Below are 19640 nucleotides of genomic sequence, written 5' to 3'. Positions count from 1 at the left end.
GGTTCTGGCCACATCCAACACCGCATGCTCCCAATTGTCCTGTGTCCCCGACCCAGTCTTCTGCATGCCTGGGGGCTACCATCACCCAGGTGATAGCAGGAGGGTGGGTGGGGTGGGGAGAGACTCCAGGCGAGTGGGCAGGAGGAGGAAAGGAGGGGATGACTGTGACTAGCTGGCTGCAAGTGAGGTAGACAGAGGGGTGAAGGAGGGCTGACCCCAGAGACTAAGTTGATGTTGGTGCCATTAATGAAGGCAAGGGAGGAGCAGGAGTGGGGGAACACTGAGTTCAGTTCAGGCCGGAGTGTTTGAGGTGCCTGTGGGCCACCCCAGTGGGGACAGTTGTACCTGAAGGTTTGGAGTTCTGCAGGGGCTCCTCATTTGGGATGAGATGTGGGCGTCAGTAGAGTGGTCAAGCTCCAGGCAGAGCACATGGCTGGCTGGGGCCTGGGGCCCCAGGAGGGCAGGTGCCAGGCCAGGACAGAAGGCTTTGGAGAGCCAGTCATGGAAATGGGGCAAGGCTAGCATGCAGGCCAGTTAGCCACAGGTGGGCTGGAAACCAAAGGCCTAGTCAAGATGGTCAGAGCCCAATGCAAGAGCCAAGGAGACAGAAAGGTTCAGGGCTGTCCCGGAGACTCAGAGGTACTTGAGGCCAAGGCCACATGGGCCACCAGCACTGGGGACTCAGCTGTCTTCTACTTCATCACAGCCATGGGCTGCTCATGGGTGTTGTGCATGACTCCTGATGGCATTCCAGGCAGGGGAGGGGGCGTGGAGGTGGCACTCATCTGCAGCAGGGCCATGAGAGGTGGGGCAGTGAGAAGACGCAACTACATGCAAGGGGTGACCCTGGTGGCCAAAGCCAGGTTGTAGGGACCCGAGGAGTGAATGACAAGAACTGGAGTGTAGACCCTGAGTCCAGACAGTCCTTCCCTCAGGAAGCAAATTTGCGAAAGGACAAAGGACAGCAGCTCGAAGGGTGTCAGGGCTGAGAGAGAGTGGTTTTCATGTCACCGTGAAGGGCAGAAGCAGGGAGCATTTCTCCATATGGGAACAGGACACTTAACACCAGCACCTGGTTTGCTTTGCAGTTAGGATTGTGGGCAGCTGCACATCCTAGCAGGCCCGACATTATGTCCATATACCTCTGCCAAACCATTTCCCTGATGGGGGCCCTTTGAGTTCCGGCTAACCTGTGCAGTGGGGAGGCAGTGATGCCTTTGTTCAGCATCGCCACACTGACTCCCCTGGGCTGTTGGTGTCCTGGACTTTCCCCCGATCCACCGCCATGGCGTCAGTCCCCTCATGAGGCAGCTCGGGGCCATCAGACGACGGCTCTGGAAGCGCCCGCTCCTGCCGGCTCCTGAGCCAAAACAGCTGCAGAATGGTGCTGCCTTTCTGTGCTGCTGTCTTGAAACTACTTGTCTTTATTTTTGTTGGCATGGCTGCGTATTATCCTCTGTCCCTGATACCATACCCTCCCGAAGTCCGGGAAGGAGTGGGGAGCTGTAAGTCTACACCGGTGTTAACTGGCTAACCTCGGACGCCTGTCGTTTTATATCAGCTATTGGAAAGGTGGCAGTGTCTCTGGGGGAGGAGGGACTGAATATTTACTGACCACCAACCATGTCCCAGATGCTGTGTGACTTGTTGTCAGTACTTCATCGCATGTATTGACCACAACAACCCTGTGAAGTAAGTTCTATTATTGTCCCATTTTATGGATGGAGGAAGTAGGCACGGTGAGGTTAAAGGCCCTGCCCAGGGGCTTTGAACCCAGATGGCTTTGTTCCAGGTCCCACGGGCAGCATCACCACCCAGTGTGACCTGAGTGATGCCCTTGGGGTGGGGGGAGGCACAGGGAGCACAGAGGGTGGGCAAGAGAGGGCAGGGTGGCGAGGCCGGAGAAGTCGGCTGGGGACAGGACAGGGCTGCAGTAGGAAAAGGCTCTGGATGTCCGCCAAGGAGATGAAACCTGGGACCAGAGGAGTGTCAGGAGAGCCAGAGGTGCTGGCAGAGAGGAGGTGGGTTCTGGAGGAGGGGCTGGGGCAGAGCTGTGGGACTTGGAGCAGAGGCCGAGGGCTGAGATGACGCCAGGCTTTCTGCCCGAGGCAGCAGGACACAGCGCGGTGGCTGAAGGAGCGCTGCTCTGCTGTGAGTCGGTGGGAAGACACCACACGAGATGAGGCCCGACGCCTTGTCAGGAGCACTGGGTGTGGCGGGCTCACCAGAGAGGGGTGGGGTTTAGAGCTTTTCTCAAGGAGGGGGTGGCTGGAGCCGTGAGTCGGGGTGACTCCTAGAGGAAGAAAGGGAAGGAGAGAAGGACATGGGTGTACAGGTCACCTCTCGTCTGCGTGGCTCGACTCGTGCACAGTCAGCACCATTTATCCAGTGCTTTCCTACCTCTGCACCAGGCTCTGGATTAGGCTCTGGATTAGGCTCTGGCGAAAGAATCTTAAGAAAACAGCCCAGTTCCCTCTCTCATGGAGCCAATGTTAGACAAATACTAGGCAAATATGAAATGGCAGATGAGAGTGAGTGTCGTAACAGAAAAGGGGAAGGGTGTAAAAGGGCACTTGGCTTAGGTGGTGGGGCCAGGGGAGATGAGGGAAGAGATATGGATGCTGAGCCTAAGGGAGAAGAGAAGGGCCCAGGGCAGGAAACGGCGGCGGCAGCAGCAGCAGCAGCTCCACGCAGGGGAGGGGCAGCCCCTCGGAGCCACTGGCTTTGCAGGTGCACGTGTTGCAGGGTTTGGTATCTGGTAATGGTAGGAACCTGTAGGAGGGAACCAGTGGATGTGCCACACTGACCCAGGTGTGACACAGGTAAGGTGCCTCATTCGTGCATTCATTCATTCACTCATTGAGTCAACATACATTATTGAACTCCTACCGTGTACTAGGATGAATCAGATCCAGTCCCTGCCCTTGAGGGGGTCCCAGGAAGTAGTGAGGAGGACAGACCACAAACATTAAAAGGGTCCCCACAGGGTGATAAGCAGAGCACACAGTACCCTGACAGTGCTAAGTTCTTAGCGTGTGGCCTTGGGTCGTGGCTCAGAGGCTGCTGGGAATCAGCTGCAGGCACTTGGAATTATCAGTGCCTCTTGTGCCCACTCACGGATGTGATCCCAGCTGGTGTTTAGGGACCCTTCAGATGGGCCCCCCCCCAAGCCACCAACCCCCGAGATCAATTGGCAACCACTAGCTCTGTGGCTCTCAGAGGTGGTCTTAGCCAGACCACCCTTGGCTCTGGTTGCTTTCATGTGCTTAGACACCTGTCCTCCTATTCTCCAAGTGTCAGCGGGTGGCTTATCCAGGAGTAGCCCAACTGCACCCAAATCCTGGGCTGGAGCCAGTGTCTTCCACCTGTCCCCAGGATGCAGGAAAACACCTTGCAGCCATCTGCCAGAGCCAGCCCAAGCAGTTGGCAGCTGGAGGGGCTGGGATGTGTGACGTTATCTCTGTGTGTCCTGAGTGGAAGTATGAACTTAGTGAATCCTGCCAAGGCAGAGAGAGGAAACAGAACTCAATGTTCTTTTTCAGAGTTCAAAAATAGTCCTTTTTCAGTTTTGAGGAAGATCTAGACATTTTTTTAAAAAAATCAAGTTCCCCAGTGCTAAATTGAGCCTTGCCAACATCGACAAAGAATGAGGCAGCAGGCAGTGCTGATGTGCTGTTTTCTTCCATCACTCACCCTGGTGACGTGGAGTTTCCCAAACCAAGCGAGGAAGAAAGTCACGATTTGGGACCCAGGGCTGGCCAAACGCTGGCGTTGAACCTTGGCATCAGTACCACCAGGCTCTTCAGTGGAAATTCAGCTCGGCCCCTTCCTTCCTCTTTGGAATCCTGATTTGCTCTGAGCTGCAGGATGGTTTTATTTTTTCTTAGGCCTGCCATTGACAAATATTACCTCCTAGAATGAATGTTCTTATAATTCCGAAGTTGAGGGGGAGTTTTAGAACTTCAGAACTGCTAGTGACCAAGTGAGTGGGAATACTTACTTAGAAGCCACAAAAGTCGTTGCTGAATGGTTTTGGCAAACTGTTTCCCTCTTGAGCTTGCAAGGGTTGACAGCACCTGCCGTGGATACTTATTGTAAAAATCAAACAGGATTAAAAACATGAGAAATTGTGGTGTGGCTAAGTCCTGTGCGGAGGTAAGAGATTATTCAAACACATTCCATTTTACAGGTGAGAAGACTGAAACCCCAAAAGGGGAAGTGATCTGTACAGGGTTACCCAGAAAATTAGTACCAAGGCCCAGACTGAAATGCAGGTCTTCTTCCTGTAGGTCCCCTGGCAGTTCCCTGCCTCTGCCACCCTTTCTAAACCATCGCAGGAAGCTATTATCTGAGCACAAAATGCATTTTGCACTTTCTACTTTCCACCTCTTATGCAATCTAAGTAACCCAGGCAGCCAGATGAGGTTACATCTTTCATATGATTCCCAACATCCTCACCAAACTGTTTCCAAACCTGAAAACTCAGCGGCAGCCCAGACCACCATGAGCTGCTGTGTGGGAGCTGGAAGAACCGGCTCCAGAGGGTGACTCGCTGTGATCTGATTCACCTGCCGCTGACTCAGGCCTTGGCTCCCACTGCCCACATAAATGCAGCCTAAATTAAAGCCCTTAGAGCTTTAAAAAATGCAGATGCCTCTCTCCCTACCAGTTCTCCTTAGTGATGAACAGGCAAGTCTAATTTTAGCAGAAAAAACGTTTAGAATGTGAGAAACAGAAGGGACTTTGAGATCATCTCATCTTGTAGTTCTCAGCTCCCAGTGAGCACCAAAATCACCCGAGCAGATTAAAAAAAAAAATAGATATCTAGAGAGACTTGCATCATTTGGTCCAGGGTGGAGCTAGGCATTGATATTGCCTTCAAGCTCCCCGGTGATTCGTATGTGCAGCCATTGCTAAGAACCCCTGCTTTTGCCTCACCCTTCGCTGGGCAGAGGAGGCTGCAACCCAGAGAGGGGAGGGGACTTGCCCAATGTCACACTGGCATCAGGGTCATAGTCAGGACTGGGACTTGGGTCTCCTGACTCTTCTTTACAAGCTCTCATGTTGTCCCTCTAACTAGAAACCATATATAATGAGATGGCTTAGAGATTTAAAAAAATCATCACCAAATATTTACCAAATACCTACTGTCTTTTGAGAGAGGTGGGAGAGGTGGAAGAGAGAGAGATAATAGTTTTCCCTATCCTTCAGAAGCCCACAGTCTAGTACAGGAAGCACACATGTATCCAGATAGCTTTAACAGTGGGTACTCTGTGGTCTAATAAGGACACCAGGTGCAAGTGAGAGAACTAGAGAGGGAGAGGGAGGAACCCAGGAAGACTTCCTGGAGGAGGAAGGGTTACTTCAAGTCTTGAAGGATTGGGAGGTAAAGTTGTTAAAAAAAATATAGCATGTTCAGTGGAATTTGAATTTTAGATAAACAATAACTTTTTAGTGCAAGTACATCCCAAATATTGAATGGGACATACTTATACTACAAAGTTATTCATTGTTTACCTGAAATTCCAACTTAACTGGGTATAGAGAATCACCACCAGAAGGGACAGCACTGGCAAAAGCAGGAGAATGGACTGAGCAGTGCTCGTCTGTGTAGCTGGAGCAGAAAAAGTGGGTGAAGGACAAGGCTGTTAAGGCAGGGCCAGCCCAGGGAGTCCTGTGAGGCCAGGCTGTAGGCTGTGGACTTGGCCATCACAAGCCACTGTCCTCCCATCTGGGCAGCTACAGCAGCCTCAGGGTTCCTGAAGCTATGTCCATCTCTCCCTTCTGTAGTGAGTTCTCCACACACTGTCAGAACTCAGCTCAGACCGTCTCACTCCCTGCTCATGCCTTCCATGACTTCCCAGGCAACCCTGGAAAAAGACATCCAAACTCCTTACCTCAACCTAGAAGACCCCATAGGATCCAACCATGCCTGTGTGAATAAAACCTATTCCAGGGGGTTGTTGTGCAGATCAAGGTGGGTATTGTCAGGCAATGGTCCTCAGCCTTGGCTGCCCATTGAAACCACCTGGGGAGCTATAAAAAATGCAAATGCATAGGCCTCACCCCCAGAGAGTTTGGGTTAATTTGTCTGAGGCAGGCCTGGGCATCAGGAGCTTCCAAAGATTCCAAGTGATTCTGGTGCACAAACCAACTGTGAATCCCTGATACGAAGGGTCTCCTGTGGCCCAGGGCACGTGCTCAGTGAGTGAGGGTGTCATCACTGTCCTTGTTACTGTTGCCACCACAAATCCAACTGCGGTCTGTCCTCTTGCCCCTTTTCCCCAGCCTCCTCTCTTTCTGACCTGCTGCCCTTGAGCTGCAGGGCTTTCCTACCTGCCATTCCATCTGCCTGGAATGTTCTATCTCCCTTCTCTTAACTTGGACAACACGTAGTCATCGCTCCTTTCCCATGTCCCAGAACACACTGAACTTTTCCTCCACAGTACTCATTGTACCTGTGCTTATATGTGTAATTGTGCGGGGACTTGCTTAGCCCCTCTCTCCCCAGCAGACTGGCAGCCGTGCAAGCTGAGACCCTGTCTTTCTTAGTATATGTGCTGCCGAAGCGAGCACTGAGACCCTGTCTTTCTTGTTCTCACTGTCTCTCCTAGAGCAGGGTACACAATATGGGTGCTCAATAAATGTTGAGCAAATGAATGGATGAAAGAATGGCTGAGCATGGGAGTGATTTGGTCAGTTGGCAATTCCAGAAAGATCTTTCTGGCTGCTCTGTGCTGAATGTTGGGAGGTAGAGGGTAGGAAGAGACCGAGGCCAGGACACCAGTGATTGCACAGCTCTGATAATACAGCCAAGAAATGGTAGGGCCTCAACCGGCACAGAGGAGATGGAGTGGGAGGTGGGGCAGATCCGAGAGACACCGGGGAGGTCTCATGGCCTTAGGGGTTTTCCCCTGAAGGACAGGCAGGATGACAAGATGGAAGGTGGTCCAAAGGAAGAGGCTGTTGTTGGACAAGAGTCATTCTGATTTGGCCAAGTTAGGTCAGATGTGCCAGTGGAATGACCGAGGAGATCCAGGAGTCTGAGGCCAGGGACTAGGGGAGTCCGGGCTGGGGATGGAGATGGGAGAGTCACATAAATAAAGGCAAGAGTAAATATAAAATAAAATTTTTCCCGTTTTCATGCAAGTGTTGGGTATGGAATGGGAGTTCCCAGGAGGCTTTTCTGTGTGAGAGAAGTGAGTCACGGGTCCTTCCTTGTCCCCACAGCCATCCTGGGCATGCACACGCTCATGAGCAACCAGCAGTACTACCAGGCCCTGGGCAGCAGCTCCATCGTGAACAAGGAGGGACTCAACAGTGAGTACGCGGGCCTGGCTGCCTGGCCCTGCACCCCAGCCCCAGCCCACGGAGGACGGCGTGGAGGAGAGAGGCATCCTCACGTGTCTTGCTTCCTCTGCTCACTGAAGCTCCACGATGCGTGGCGGGAGTTTCACGTTTTCATGTAGCCCACCTGCCCATCTTTTCCTTTGAGTCTCCTGGGATTTGTGTCTTCTTTACAATGGCCTTCTCCATCCCAATAACATAAAAATATTCTCCTACATTTTCTTCTAAAAGTTTTAGAGGCTTACTTATATTCAACTTCTTAATCCACCTGGATTTTGTGTTTTGTGGACTGTGGGACGAGATCGAACTTTCACTTTGTAATGGACATTTGATTGTCCCCGCGCTGTTCTTTGCAGAATGTATCCTTTCACCACTGGTTTGGGCCTCCGTCTTGTCATAAGTTTCCACACATCCACATGGGTCTGTTTCTAGATGCCTCCTCTGCTCCAGGAGTCCCTTTGTCTTTCTTGTGCCAATACTGCATTATCTTAGTCACTCCAGTTCATTGTTTCCAGCTGGCATTTTGGCCCCAAAGAGAAATGAGGGTACCAGAGAATAAAGGCCCTCCCTGTGGAAGGTGTGGGCACTCTCTCCCAGCTGGGCTTCTCGCTTCCTCACAAGAGCCTGTTGAAGCGGAATGACTGTCTCGACTTGACAGAGAAGTGGGGGTTCAGAGAGTTGAAGTAATTCACCCAGTTCTTGCAGGACGTCCAAGGTGGAGTCCTGGCTCCCTTGCAGGGCTTCTCCCCGGTAGTCCCTGAGATGCACTGCCTTCATGTGCCCTGCACTCTGCGGACACTTCCTTGCAGAGTGTCCTTGTGTTGAGGGAAAGTGGTCCCCATGTTTCTGTGAATCACTTCACTTTTTCGGTCACTCTAGGTGTGATTAAACCCACACAGTACAAGCCTGTGCCTGACGAAGAACCAAATTCAACAGACATAGAGGAAACGCTGGAGCGGGTAAAAAATAATGACCCAAAACTTGAAGAGGTTAACCTCAACAACATCCGGGTGAGGTTCCTTTATTTCACTTCCCCTGTGTGTGTGTGGGGGGGGGGGGGAGATGTCCCATGTCACCCAGATGCAAACAGCCCAGGCTTGCTGTGCAGAGTGAACAGGGTCCTGTTTGGACTCTGGGTGTTTCTAAATCAGGAACGGGGGCAAAACCTTCACAAATAGGAGCATTGAAGAGGGGCAGACAGTGTAAACAAGCACATCCCACAGTCCTGGTTTCTTTCGGAGGATGACATCAGGCCCAGATGTTCTCCATGGGCCAGCCCAGCTTCGATCTGGAAATTTGCCATGTTATTCAAAACACTGAGAGATTCTCCGAGATAAAAATCATGAGTCAGACATGCACTGCTGCGCAGGATCTTGAGGCTGGAAAAGTCCAGTGCCCAGCGCTTGCAGGGTGACCCAAGCCCTGAGCTGTCACTGCTGCCCCATCGTGTTCATATTCAACCTCATTTTCCAGTCCCGGGGGGAGCTGTTGGCCCACATGTCCAGGGAAGTATCCCAAGCTGTCTGCCCCATCTCTGTGGACATTTCCCTGTGTGACCACCAGGGCGAGGAGGGACAGGTGGACAGACAGTCCTTGCCGGACAGGCCACAGGAGGAATTCAGAAGCAGGCACAGCTGCCTGCCCACCTGCTCAGCCCAGAGGCCAGCGGGATTAGTTCTGGAGGGTGTGGGGTAAGACAAGAAGCTAGCCCCTCACTCCCCGGCTCCTCTTTCCTTTCTTCTCTGCTTTCTTTTAAGTGGCTGCCAGCCCCCCCCCCCTCCGGCGCCACAATCAGATTGGAAACCTGCACGCCAGTATTCTCCTCCACTTGGCTGCCCCATGCTCTGCTCCCCAGGGAGCTAAAGTGACGTTCTGAAATGAGAGATCGGCAAAAGCACAGCCAGGTTCTCTCTCAGGTGCCTCAGTTGTCTGCCATGTGCCTAGTGGGAGACACTAGTACAATTCAGAATTGTGCACTCTGGCAGCAGGGACTGCCTCAGGGCATATGAGGGGGTAGGACCTCACTGTGAGGCCTCAGCCAAGGGCTCAGCTCCCTCCGGTCCTCAGTGTCCCTCCTGCACCATGAGGCAGTTGGATCAGATCAGTGGTTTTCACCCTAAGAGATTAAAAAATATACTAGGATACTTCAAAAAGTTCACGGAAAGATTCATATTATCTTTTAATTCTATTTTTCCATGGACTTTTTTAAGTGTCCTCGTATACTATGCCAGAGATTCTGATTTTATTGGTCTGGGACAGGCCTGAGCATCACCATTTTGTAAACATTCCCCAGGAGCCTCTGATGTGCGGTCAGAGCTGAGACCCTCTGGGGTAGATGTCTCTTAGAGAATGTCTAGTGCAATCCCCGCCCCCCCCCCCCCCCCCCCCGACTCCACCTTTGTTTTCCAGAAACAGATCCAGAGAGGGGAAGAGACTTACTTCCCCAGGGTAACACAGCAAGTCAGGAACATCACCAATCGCTGGGCCAGAGGCCAAGCGCCAGCCTCTCCACACACCACCAACTCCTAAGCTCTTTGCAAAACACACCACCAATCTCCACGCCTTGATTCTTGCCTCTCCTCCAGCCTCCACATGCACAAAGAGAGAACTGCAGGTCCTATCTGAAGTTTTCAGGGAGAATTTTCTCAACCTCTTTACCAGAAAGTTCTCCCCAGATCTCAGCCATCTCAGACAAGGCTGGAACACTTTGTTCATTTAGCTTTTTGGCCAAAGACTTGCTAGAAATCAGTGAGGGGCTAGGCTTATATATGTGAGAGTCACTGCCCCATCTGCCTGCCGCAACCTGTCCTGGTGGGGGCTGCCAGTCACTCTCCCTTCTGCCCTTCTCTCTGCAGAATATCCCCATAGCCACCCTCAAGGCATACGCAGAAGCCCTGAAAGACAACCCATATGTGAAGAAGTTCAGCATTGTGGGGACACGGAGCAATGACCCTGTGGCATATGTATGTACCTTTCTGTTCTGCTGCATTAAGGGTGGGGGGCTTAAAAATGGAAGGTTGGCCTTGTGGCCTCAGGATGGTTTGTATGCCATTAACGAGGAGCCCTGTGTGGTGTGGTGAAAGGACTGTGCTAAGAACCAGAATGGCCATCACCTGGGCACCATCTGCCCTCATCGCAGCTCATCCTCACAACCACGACTGGTCCCAGAGATGCACGTCTCCCCACTTTGCACATGAAGAACCTAGCGTTCCAAGAGGTCAGGCACTGCTTTGTCCAAAATCACACAGCAAGAGGCAGGTGGACTTGGGATTCAAACGCAGTCACTCAGCGTATCACATTTGCACAGTGTCTGCCCCTCCCTGTGCCTCAGTTTCTCCATCTGTAAAATCAGTGTCTTCATCAGTGAGTCCTGATGACCAATTTTGTTTTTAACTTCTGTCTCCAATGATACTGCTGATCAAATTAAATTGTACTTATTATAAAACAGTCATCAATTCTGTTTTAAAAAGAAAACATTCAACACGTATTTATTGAGAGTCTCTCTGTGCCCAGCACTGGCTAGGCTCTGGGAATACAGCTGTGACGAGACAGTCTCAGCTTCCTCTTTCGTGAACATACTGGTCCATTTGGCCATGCAGACAAATGAAGGATGACAGTACAGTGTGCTCACTACCATAGTAATAGCAGGTAAAAAGTGCAGGGATTAGCTTAGCAGGGGTGGATTAATACCAATCAATTCTCTTCTGATTTTTAAAATAGGGAGGACAATTTTCCTTGATAGTTTTGAAATGATAGAAATAGCACAGTTTCTCATTGCTGCTAGTGGGGGACCTCTGGATTGATGACCTCTGATCTCAGAAGATCTCCAGTGGATCCTGAGTTTGCCATGGTGACACAGCTGACAAAGCCACATGCCCTGTATACTACTATGTCGTGGATCAGAAACCAGCCACATCCACGCTGCCACTAAACTCAACACCACAGATGTGTATTGGGCATGACTCTGTGCCAGACCCACAGTTGGCATCAGGCCATTCATATTAGGATTCCCATTGTCAAATACTGAGAAGCTCTGGGCCAGTTTGGTAAATCAGGCTGCCAGAGCTCTGTAAATGCCCCCATTGCCTGCTCCGGCTCTTCTCTTAGAACCTGGTTTACTTGCCTCCTGGTTGTTATATTTTGATGATTAGGCCAGGCCAGGTTTTTTCTGGGGAGCTGGGGGTACTGTGGAGGGCTCAGAGAGAACACAGATTGGAAGGGCCAACCTACTCAGAGAGACAGATGTGGTCACAGAGAAAATCCCGTGGGCACACTGAAGTGGAGGGAGCTGAGGCTTCCTGGGTCTGAGGCTCATGGAGGGTTTCAGCAAGCAGGGACAAGAGGGCAGCCATTCCTGGCTCAGACAGAAGGGCCCACCGGTCAGGATGTCCTGGGCCTATCAGCTGCTGGTGTCTTCTTTCCTTCATGACACATTGTTTCCACCAGCTGCTAATTACCTCATTTCCTTCAGAGGCTCTGATTGTCATCTACACCCCCTAACTGGATTCCTCTGAAATGTGCTGAGGGCCACCTGGGTGCTTCTCCTCTTGTTTGCCCCGGTCTCTTGCCCAGTGGGTTCCCTCTTCTGCTCTCTGGTGCTCAGGTGGAAAAAACATTGTCTCCTTGGAGTTTCAACAGGGCAACAGAAGAGACAAGTGGAGAGTATATAGAGGAGGTTGAGACTCCACTGGTCACTCAGTGAACACCACTGCTTGAGGACCTACTGTGTGCTGGGCACTGTGTGAGCACTGTGGGCACCATGGGATGGATCCAGTGCATTCTCAGCCTATCAGAGTAGCGTCTGTAATGGCAGAGACAACACCAGTATAAAAACAACTCTGGGCAGAAGACTACAATTCCCTGAGGGAGTTACAGATAAATTCTAAGAGGGTTCCCAAAGGCAGGCACAGCTAGCTGGGGATGGCAGCAAAAGCTCTCAGGGCAAGGGGCCTTAAGAATGGCCTTAAAGGATGGGCAGGGTTTGGACAGTGAAGCAGAAAGGAAAGGTCACTCCAGGAGGTGGGGATGGAATGGGCAAAGATAGAGCAGGGGGAAGCACTAGGCATGTGCAGGGAACTGCACGTAGGAAAGAGCATTGACTCTGGACAGGGGAGAAGAGCCAGGTCATAGTAGCTTTGGATGCAGGCTAAGCAGCATAGAATTCTCCAGTCAGGGGTCAGGAGCCATGCAAGTGGGAAGGGAGGAGAGACGTAGTCAGAGCTGTGCTTGGTGAAGGAAGTTAGGGGATCATCTTGCCTGATCCCCCTGGTATTTTAGGTCTCCCCAAGAGGGTCTCTAGCCTTGCTCAGGGTGACTCAGGGTGCTTTCCTCCTGTGGTTCAAGGCCCTGGCTGAGATGCTCAAGGTGAACAAGGCATTGAAGACGCTGAACGTGGAATCAAACTTTATTTCTGGAGCTGGGATCCTGTGCCTGGTGGAAGCCCTTCCACACAACACTTCTCTGGTGGAACTGAAAATCGATAACCAGGTAAGAAGGGCAAGGGTCTCCTTGTGTCCTTTCCTGTGTGCCACTCGCTGTTCTGCACTTTCCCACATGCTGCTGGATGGAGCAGGCAATGCTGATTACAGAAGGTCCAGAGCACAGCTTTGCGACACTCCAAAGGTCATCTAGTCCGCACTCTGCCATGCCCACCTTCCTTTCTCATCACTCTCTCCCCATGCTCTTCCACCTGCTGCTTGTGTCCCACTAGTGATGGGGAGCTGACTCCTTATCAACATCCCTCTTCCATTCTTAGGCAGTGAGAATCCTTATCCTTGCTTATATCCAGTAGAAATCGGCCCTCTGTAAGTCCTGTTTGTTGGGCTTAGTTCTGTTCTCTGCTCTTCCTGGCACACCTGGTGTACAGATCTCATAAATCACTGGACTCCTCTTCACCAGGTGAAATATCCCCATTTTCTTCAATCACCCCTACCAATTGAGCTTTTTAGTCTCCTCACCATTCAGGATATTCTCAGCCAATTCTAGTTTGCCTCTATCCTTATGGAGGTGCTGTTTCTAAATAATTCCTGTGGTTCGGTCATTTGTCTGCAGTGAAACTCAGTTCTTTCTGAGAGGATGCTAATAACAATAGCTTGTATGTAACAACATCTTGTGTGTTATGTGTGTTGCGTGTCTACTGTGGGCCAGGCTCTGTGCTCTTCACCTTACATCCATCATCTCTGATCTTCAAAACAAACCTGCAGGATGTAGGTATCATCAGTCTCAGTCTGCAGAAGAGAAAACAGCTCAGCCAGACTAAAAACAAGCAACCATCTCAGGGTCACAGAGTCAGCACTTAGGAAGCAAGATTTGAATCCAAGTCTTTCTGACTCCAAAACCCACACTCCTCCCACTACAACACATTACTTCTGATATTAAAATGCTTTCTTCTTTATCGATAGTGTACTCGGAGGTTTTTTCTGCATGAAAATGAAAATTTTTGCTGAATGGTTGTGTAAATGTATGCATAGGAAAAAGATTAGAAATATTACAAAATTGTAAACAGTGGTTATACCTGAGTGGTATTATCATTACTTTTAAACTTTTTATTGTAAAATATGACAAACATACAGCAAAGTACATAAAACTTAAATGTACAGCTTAATGAATCATACGAGGCATGTATCCCCTATTCAGGTCAAGAAGTAAAACACTACCAGCCTCCAGGAGACTTTGACGGTCCCTTCCCAATCATAACTCTTTCAACACTCTTGCCGACTCAACCCCCGACTTGTGTTCATGCCGCATACCTTTCCCTCTTCGTGGAATTGCCTCCTCTGCCCCTGCCTACTTCTCTGCCTGGAGAAGTCCTCCTCTTCCTTCTGGGTTCATCCTAAGCTTCTCCTTTGCCTAGTGGTTTTCCAGAGCCAGCTTGCACCAGCTTACAAGAGCTGATTGTAAACATCTCTTCCCAGCTCCAGTGATGGCACATTGGTCTTGCCCATGATGGGTGAGAGTATTGACACTATGCAAATTGGCAAGTTGGCAAACCACAGATCAGGCCTCTTTTTTTTTTTTGGAGAGCCAGCATACCACTCACTGTCTTCTCCCATTAGCCTGCCATGGCTCCTCCAAGCCTCTGCCCAGAGAGAGTTAGATGCTCCCTTCCGTATGTTCCCCTAGCACTCTGGCTTCCCTGTGTGCTTCTCAGAAGCTGGTGCTGTGTCTGAGTCATCTCTATATCCCAGGGCCCACCTCAGGACCCGGCCCTGCAGGGATGCTTCGTAAGCCGGGTTGCCCTGGATGGTTGTGCATATTGTTCACAGGACAAAAAGGTAGGCAAGAGCAAAATTCAACCCACAATCTGCTGTCTAAGCTGTGTGTCTCAGTATGGGGCTTGTTCACCCAGAGAGGGCACTTTTTTCTAATTCATCTAAAGCAGCGACATGAGCCAGCAACAGCCCCGCCATGAGAATTTGCTGCACTGGGCTCCTGCATTTCCCACATGCCAGTGGCCTTGCTGCTGCATCACCCATTCCCTGCCCCTCCCCCCTTGGCATTGCTGACAATGCTCTGTTGGAGGCAGGAGGCACAGAGCAGATGGAACAAAGGCAGGCAGCAGGCTTGGCAGTAGCCCTGAGCCAGGCCCTGGGATTGGCTACCCATGTGACTCCAGGCCTGGCCAGGCAGGGAGTCAGGGTCTACCCTGAGTCAGCTGAAACCTGACTCCCAGGGCAGAATGTTAGCCAAAGAGGACTGGGAGCACTGGTCTCAGGTCATTGTGATGGCAGCTGCCAGGGAGCTGCCCAGTTTCCCTCTCGTGGCTGTGCCCCGAAACCCAAGATGGAGCCAGTGCTGACCACCACCCCCACGGTGGCTCAACACTCTGATGCAAGTACATTCACTTCTCTGATCCTCAGAGTTCTCTCTTGTAAAATGGGAATAATAAAACTCTTTACTTCTAAGGAGATAACAGTTGTAAACTCTGAAGTTGTTAACTTTCAGTATTACTCTGAAGGCAATCTAGGCAGTTGACACATTATTCTAAACGTTAATTTATTGAGCAGGTACATGAGCCAGAAACCGTACTGGGTGGTTTGCATTCATTCTCTCATTTAATGCTCACAAAGACTCTGTGAGTGGGGATGACCACCCTCCTCTGCATTATAGATGAGGAAACTGAGTACCAGGCCAGCTATGTAACCTGCCCATGGTTACACAGCAACTAAGTGACAGAGGCAAAATTTGAACCAGGTCTGTGTGACTTCAAAGTACATGCACTGTGCCTGTCTGGGTTCTTGAGACAATTGTAGTCTCAGGTGTGCCTAGCTTGACTTTGTTCATCTGTCTCTTTCCCCTGGTACAGGGCATAAGCACTGGTCACCACACCCTCCTATCTTGTGAGTCTCTTTTTTGGTTCATCTCGGTATTTGGTGAATGCCAGCTGCTTGCCTGGGCTGTGCTGGGCTCCATGTGTGAATAAGGCTCCAGCTCGGCCCTCCAGGAATTCCACACTGGAGGAGAGAAAAGACAGGTGCAAAAAGACCACCATACCAGATGTTCCAGCAAGCACAGACAATGGGCCATGAGCTGCATAGGAGGGAGCAATCTCAGCAAGAAACAGGCATCAGGGAGCACTTCTTGGAGGAGGTGGCATTTGAAATAAACCCATAGGGCAGAAGGTATCTCAGAAGGTGAAATGGAGGCCATGCCATCCCAGGTGCAGGGAACCACTAGAACAAAGAGAAGAGTGGGGAAAGCTGTGGAACCCACTCAAACAAGACTCATGGTACTCCCAGAGCAAAACCAGAAAGGGAGTTGGGAGTCCGAAGAGCTTTGAATGGGTAGGTTTGGGGAAGGTGGGCTGTGGCCTGTGCTCTGGGAAAACAGTTCCTGGTTGAATGGGAGAGGATTGGGGAGTGGGGAGAGGACATCAGGGCTGGGAGACCAGAGGGGAGCTAGGGCCACCAGGATGAGAGGACCTGTGGGGAAGTACTCCTGCCTAACTGGAGATGGGCCTGCTGGTGAGTGGTGGGAGGGGCTGGAGGCAGGTCTCAGGAAGGGGGCTTCGCTGACCTAGGCTTGGGAAGGCCACTTGCACCTCTCACAGTGTGTCCCAGGGCCTGGGCACAGCAGGGAGGAGGCGAGGGAGTGTGACACAGGGGAGGTAGTGAGTGGCATTTGATTTATTCCTAATTCTTTGTGGGCTGGAGCTTTTTCCTCAGTCCTGTGCTTAAAACCTGTGGTAGGGAGTCTCTGTCCTCCTTTCTCCTTATACGGCCAAAGAAAGGGACTTGGGGAGTTCGACCAAGAGGACATAGGGCCTCACAGGCTGGCTTAGGACACAGTTGGGAACCAGGGCTCTCAGGCTGTTTGTTTATTCAACCAGTCTCTTCTCAACTCCAAGCAATGTTCTGCTGCTGCCTGGAGTTGCCTTGAGACTGCAGTGGGGGGTGGGGAATGGAGCTGAAGGACAGAGATAATGTCTAGCCCAGCCCTCCTTTTACAGGTGGGAAACTGAGGATCAGAGAAGGGGTGGGACTTGCCCAAGGTCATGGGTCAGGTAGTGGCACAGCTAGGTTGGATCTGAGGTGTCCTAGCTGCATTTATGGATGGACAGGAAAGACCCTGTCAGCCTCCAGGGAGCACACACTGCAGACTGGGTGCCTGGGGGTCCCAACCCACTTCAAGCAGGCCACATTCAAACTGTGCTTCTCTGCCCCTCCTGACTCACCCTCCTAACTCCCAACAGAGGTGCCCTCCAGCAGACACTTTCTTAGGACCCTTGGGGCACAGAGAGTCCCTGCCCCTCAAAATAGACAAGGCCTGAAAACATGACACTCTATCAAACGAGGATATGTGCAATGTCTGGGGGACATTGGCCAGATTTCCCACTTTTCATTCCAATATTTCACAGTGAGGATTTGCTTGACATTTCGAAGAGAAGCTAAAGGAAGTGGCTTTGTGTTTTCTTGTTTTTCCAGATCAGATGATTTTTGTCTGGCTTTTTTCACTCAACACTTTGTCTGTGAGTGTATCAATTGTCTATAGCTGTGTAACAAATTAGCCCAAAATTTAGTGTATTAGCCTCAGAGTCCTGGCTTAAAATGACAATAAACATGTGTGAGGTTGGTACTTCAACAAGTTCATGAAAAAATAGAATTAAAAGATAATACAAATCTTTCCATAAACTTTTTGAAGTGCCCTCGTATTAGCTCACAGTTTCTGAGGGTCAGGAATCCAGGAGCAGCTTGGCCAGCTAATTTTCCCCAGAGCGAGTGATCCAAGGCAGAGTGATCTGACTGCTTCAAAGGTGGCTCCCTCATGTGGCGCTGGCAGGGCCACAGCTCACTGCCATGTCCACCTCTCCTTAGGGCCGTTTGAATCCTCGCTGCATGGCAGCTCGCTTCTCCTAGCATGAGTGATCCAAGGCAGAGCAGGAGGAAAGCCTCAAATGCCTTTTATGATCCAGCCTTGGAAGTTGCACAAAGTCACTTCTGCACAACCCACACTTAAAGGGAGGGAGGGAGTGAATAGGCCCCACCTTTTGAAGGGAGGAGTAACAAAGAATGTGCAGACATATTTTAAAATCACCATAGTAAAAATCATCTATATTATTTTGTGTCACAGCAGTTTGGCCAGAAAGACCTTTCTAACCAGCAGAGCTACCCAAGAATAGAGCAGGTGCCTTAAAGGGTAATGAACTCCCATCCCCAGGGGTGTATAAACAGAGCTTGGCAGCTATGAGACAGGGAATTTTAATACCTGCTAGGGTTTGGACTTGATTTAGACAAGATAATTCCCATGGCTCCTTTTGGTTGTATTTTCAAGTATTCCTACTTGTCTGTATCAATCAACTGGATCATGGAGAAACAGCTGGAATTGGCCCCATCAAATGTACAAAATGAGCTTCTCGATGTCCATGGTTCATCTGGCCTGAGTGGGTCTCAGAGCCACTGGCTCCAGGTCGCAGCTCATAACACCTAAGGTGTTGGCTGGTTGTTTTGTTAAACAGCAAATCTGATCATTTTCTCATGAGATTAATAATACCCAGTTGTGGTAAAGGTGTAAGAACACAAAAACTGTCACACGGTGCCCAAGGGCACGCCAACTCTTGTATCCTTTTGGCAAGGCAGTCACAATTTTAACTCCAAATGTCTGTCTTTCAACCTAGCAATTCCATGTCTCCATAGCCAGCCTAGAGAATACGCCCTCCCTCCCCTGCGAAGTTCACGGCTGCGTTGTTCATAAGAGGGAAACGTGGGAGCAACCTAAATATCCACCCACACCAGGGCATTCCATAAAGCAGATAAAAGGAATGAGGTCATTCTCTATGTATGGATTTAGAGAGATCTCCACAAAATATTAAATGAAAAAGGCAAGTTGCAGGACAATAAGTATAGTATGAATCCATGAAAGAAAAAAAAGTGCCCCAAAAGAAACGAAACATATCTGTCGTATATTTCAAGCATGGTGGTTACTTCTATTTTCCATAGAAGTGGGATTGGGAATAAATGGTGTGAGGAGAGACTTTTTCATTTTACTCAGTCTGCTTTAACATCATTGTAGTTTTTAACAAGGAGATTATATTTATTTGGAAGTGATTTATTTAATTCTCAAGCAAGGGAGCAAGAGGTCTTCCCCGACCACCCTCTCTGTGGCTCTGATGCCCAGAGACCACTATTGCCCTTCCTGGAATGACTAACTCTTGCTGTCTCACCAGGGGGCTTCTTACTGCCTTTTACCCACTGTCAAGGTCGCCCTCCTGATTTTTTTTATGCCATCCAGGCAAGCTATTCATAGACTCACAGAACAAAGGCCCCAGAGGCCTTGAAGGTCATGGAGCCTAAGCCTTCCCTGTTTATGACATCCAAGGAGACCTTTAAAAGAGAGGGTCTGCCCTCTGTTTACACACCTGCAGGAACAGCCAGTTCCTTGGTGTGCAGACACTTCTAATGGTTAGATCGCACTCCTGCGTGCCGAGCCAGACTCCATCTGCCTATAGCTTCTCCTTCTGCCTTCTGAGCTTTCTCAGAAGCACACGAGGGAGGTGGGAACCAGCATGGACTCTGGAGAAAACTGCCTGTGTTCACATCTTGGTTCTGCAACCGACAAGTCATGTGCTTTGGGGAAAATGTCTGAATACCTCTGTGCTACATTTTCCTTGCCTGTAAAATGAAAATTATCATAGCACATATTGCATAGATTGATAGAGAGGAGAAAATGAGTTCTCTTTTGTAAAATGCTTATTACATTGCTTGACACACAGCAATCAACGAAATAATAAGGTATTTGGAAAATAAGTAAGAGACCCGAGTTTTAGTCTGGACTCCCGGCCATTGCCTTTTCTCTCC

The 19640-nt window shown here is 50.2% G+C and overlaps 1 protein-coding gene across 1 annotated transcript in view; it reads left to right on the top strand.

Annotated features, from left to right (window-relative positions):
- The window catches only part of TMOD1 (tropomodulin 1), an 81338-nt gene that overhangs the window by 43882 nt on the left and 17816 nt on the right, over positions 1-19640 (top strand). The window contains exons 5-8 of the mRNA XM_063081559.1: positions 7231-7320; positions 8227-8357; positions 10203-10310; positions 12691-12834. Of these exons, the coding sequence (XP_062937629.1) occupies positions 7231-7320; positions 8227-8357; positions 10203-10310; positions 12691-12834 (473 nt within the window). The remainder of the gene's footprint in view (positions 1-7230; positions 7321-8226; positions 8358-10202; positions 10311-12690; positions 12835-19640) is intronic.

The sequence above is a fragment of the Cynocephalus volans genome, chromosome 17, assembly GCF_027409185.1.
Source record: "Cynocephalus volans isolate mCynVol1 chromosome 17, mCynVol1.pri, whole genome shotgun sequence".
Taxonomy (NCBI): domain Eukaryota; kingdom Metazoa; phylum Chordata; class Mammalia; order Dermoptera; family Cynocephalidae; genus Cynocephalus; species Cynocephalus volans.
This window is presented reverse-complemented; position numbering and strand designations above follow the sequence as displayed.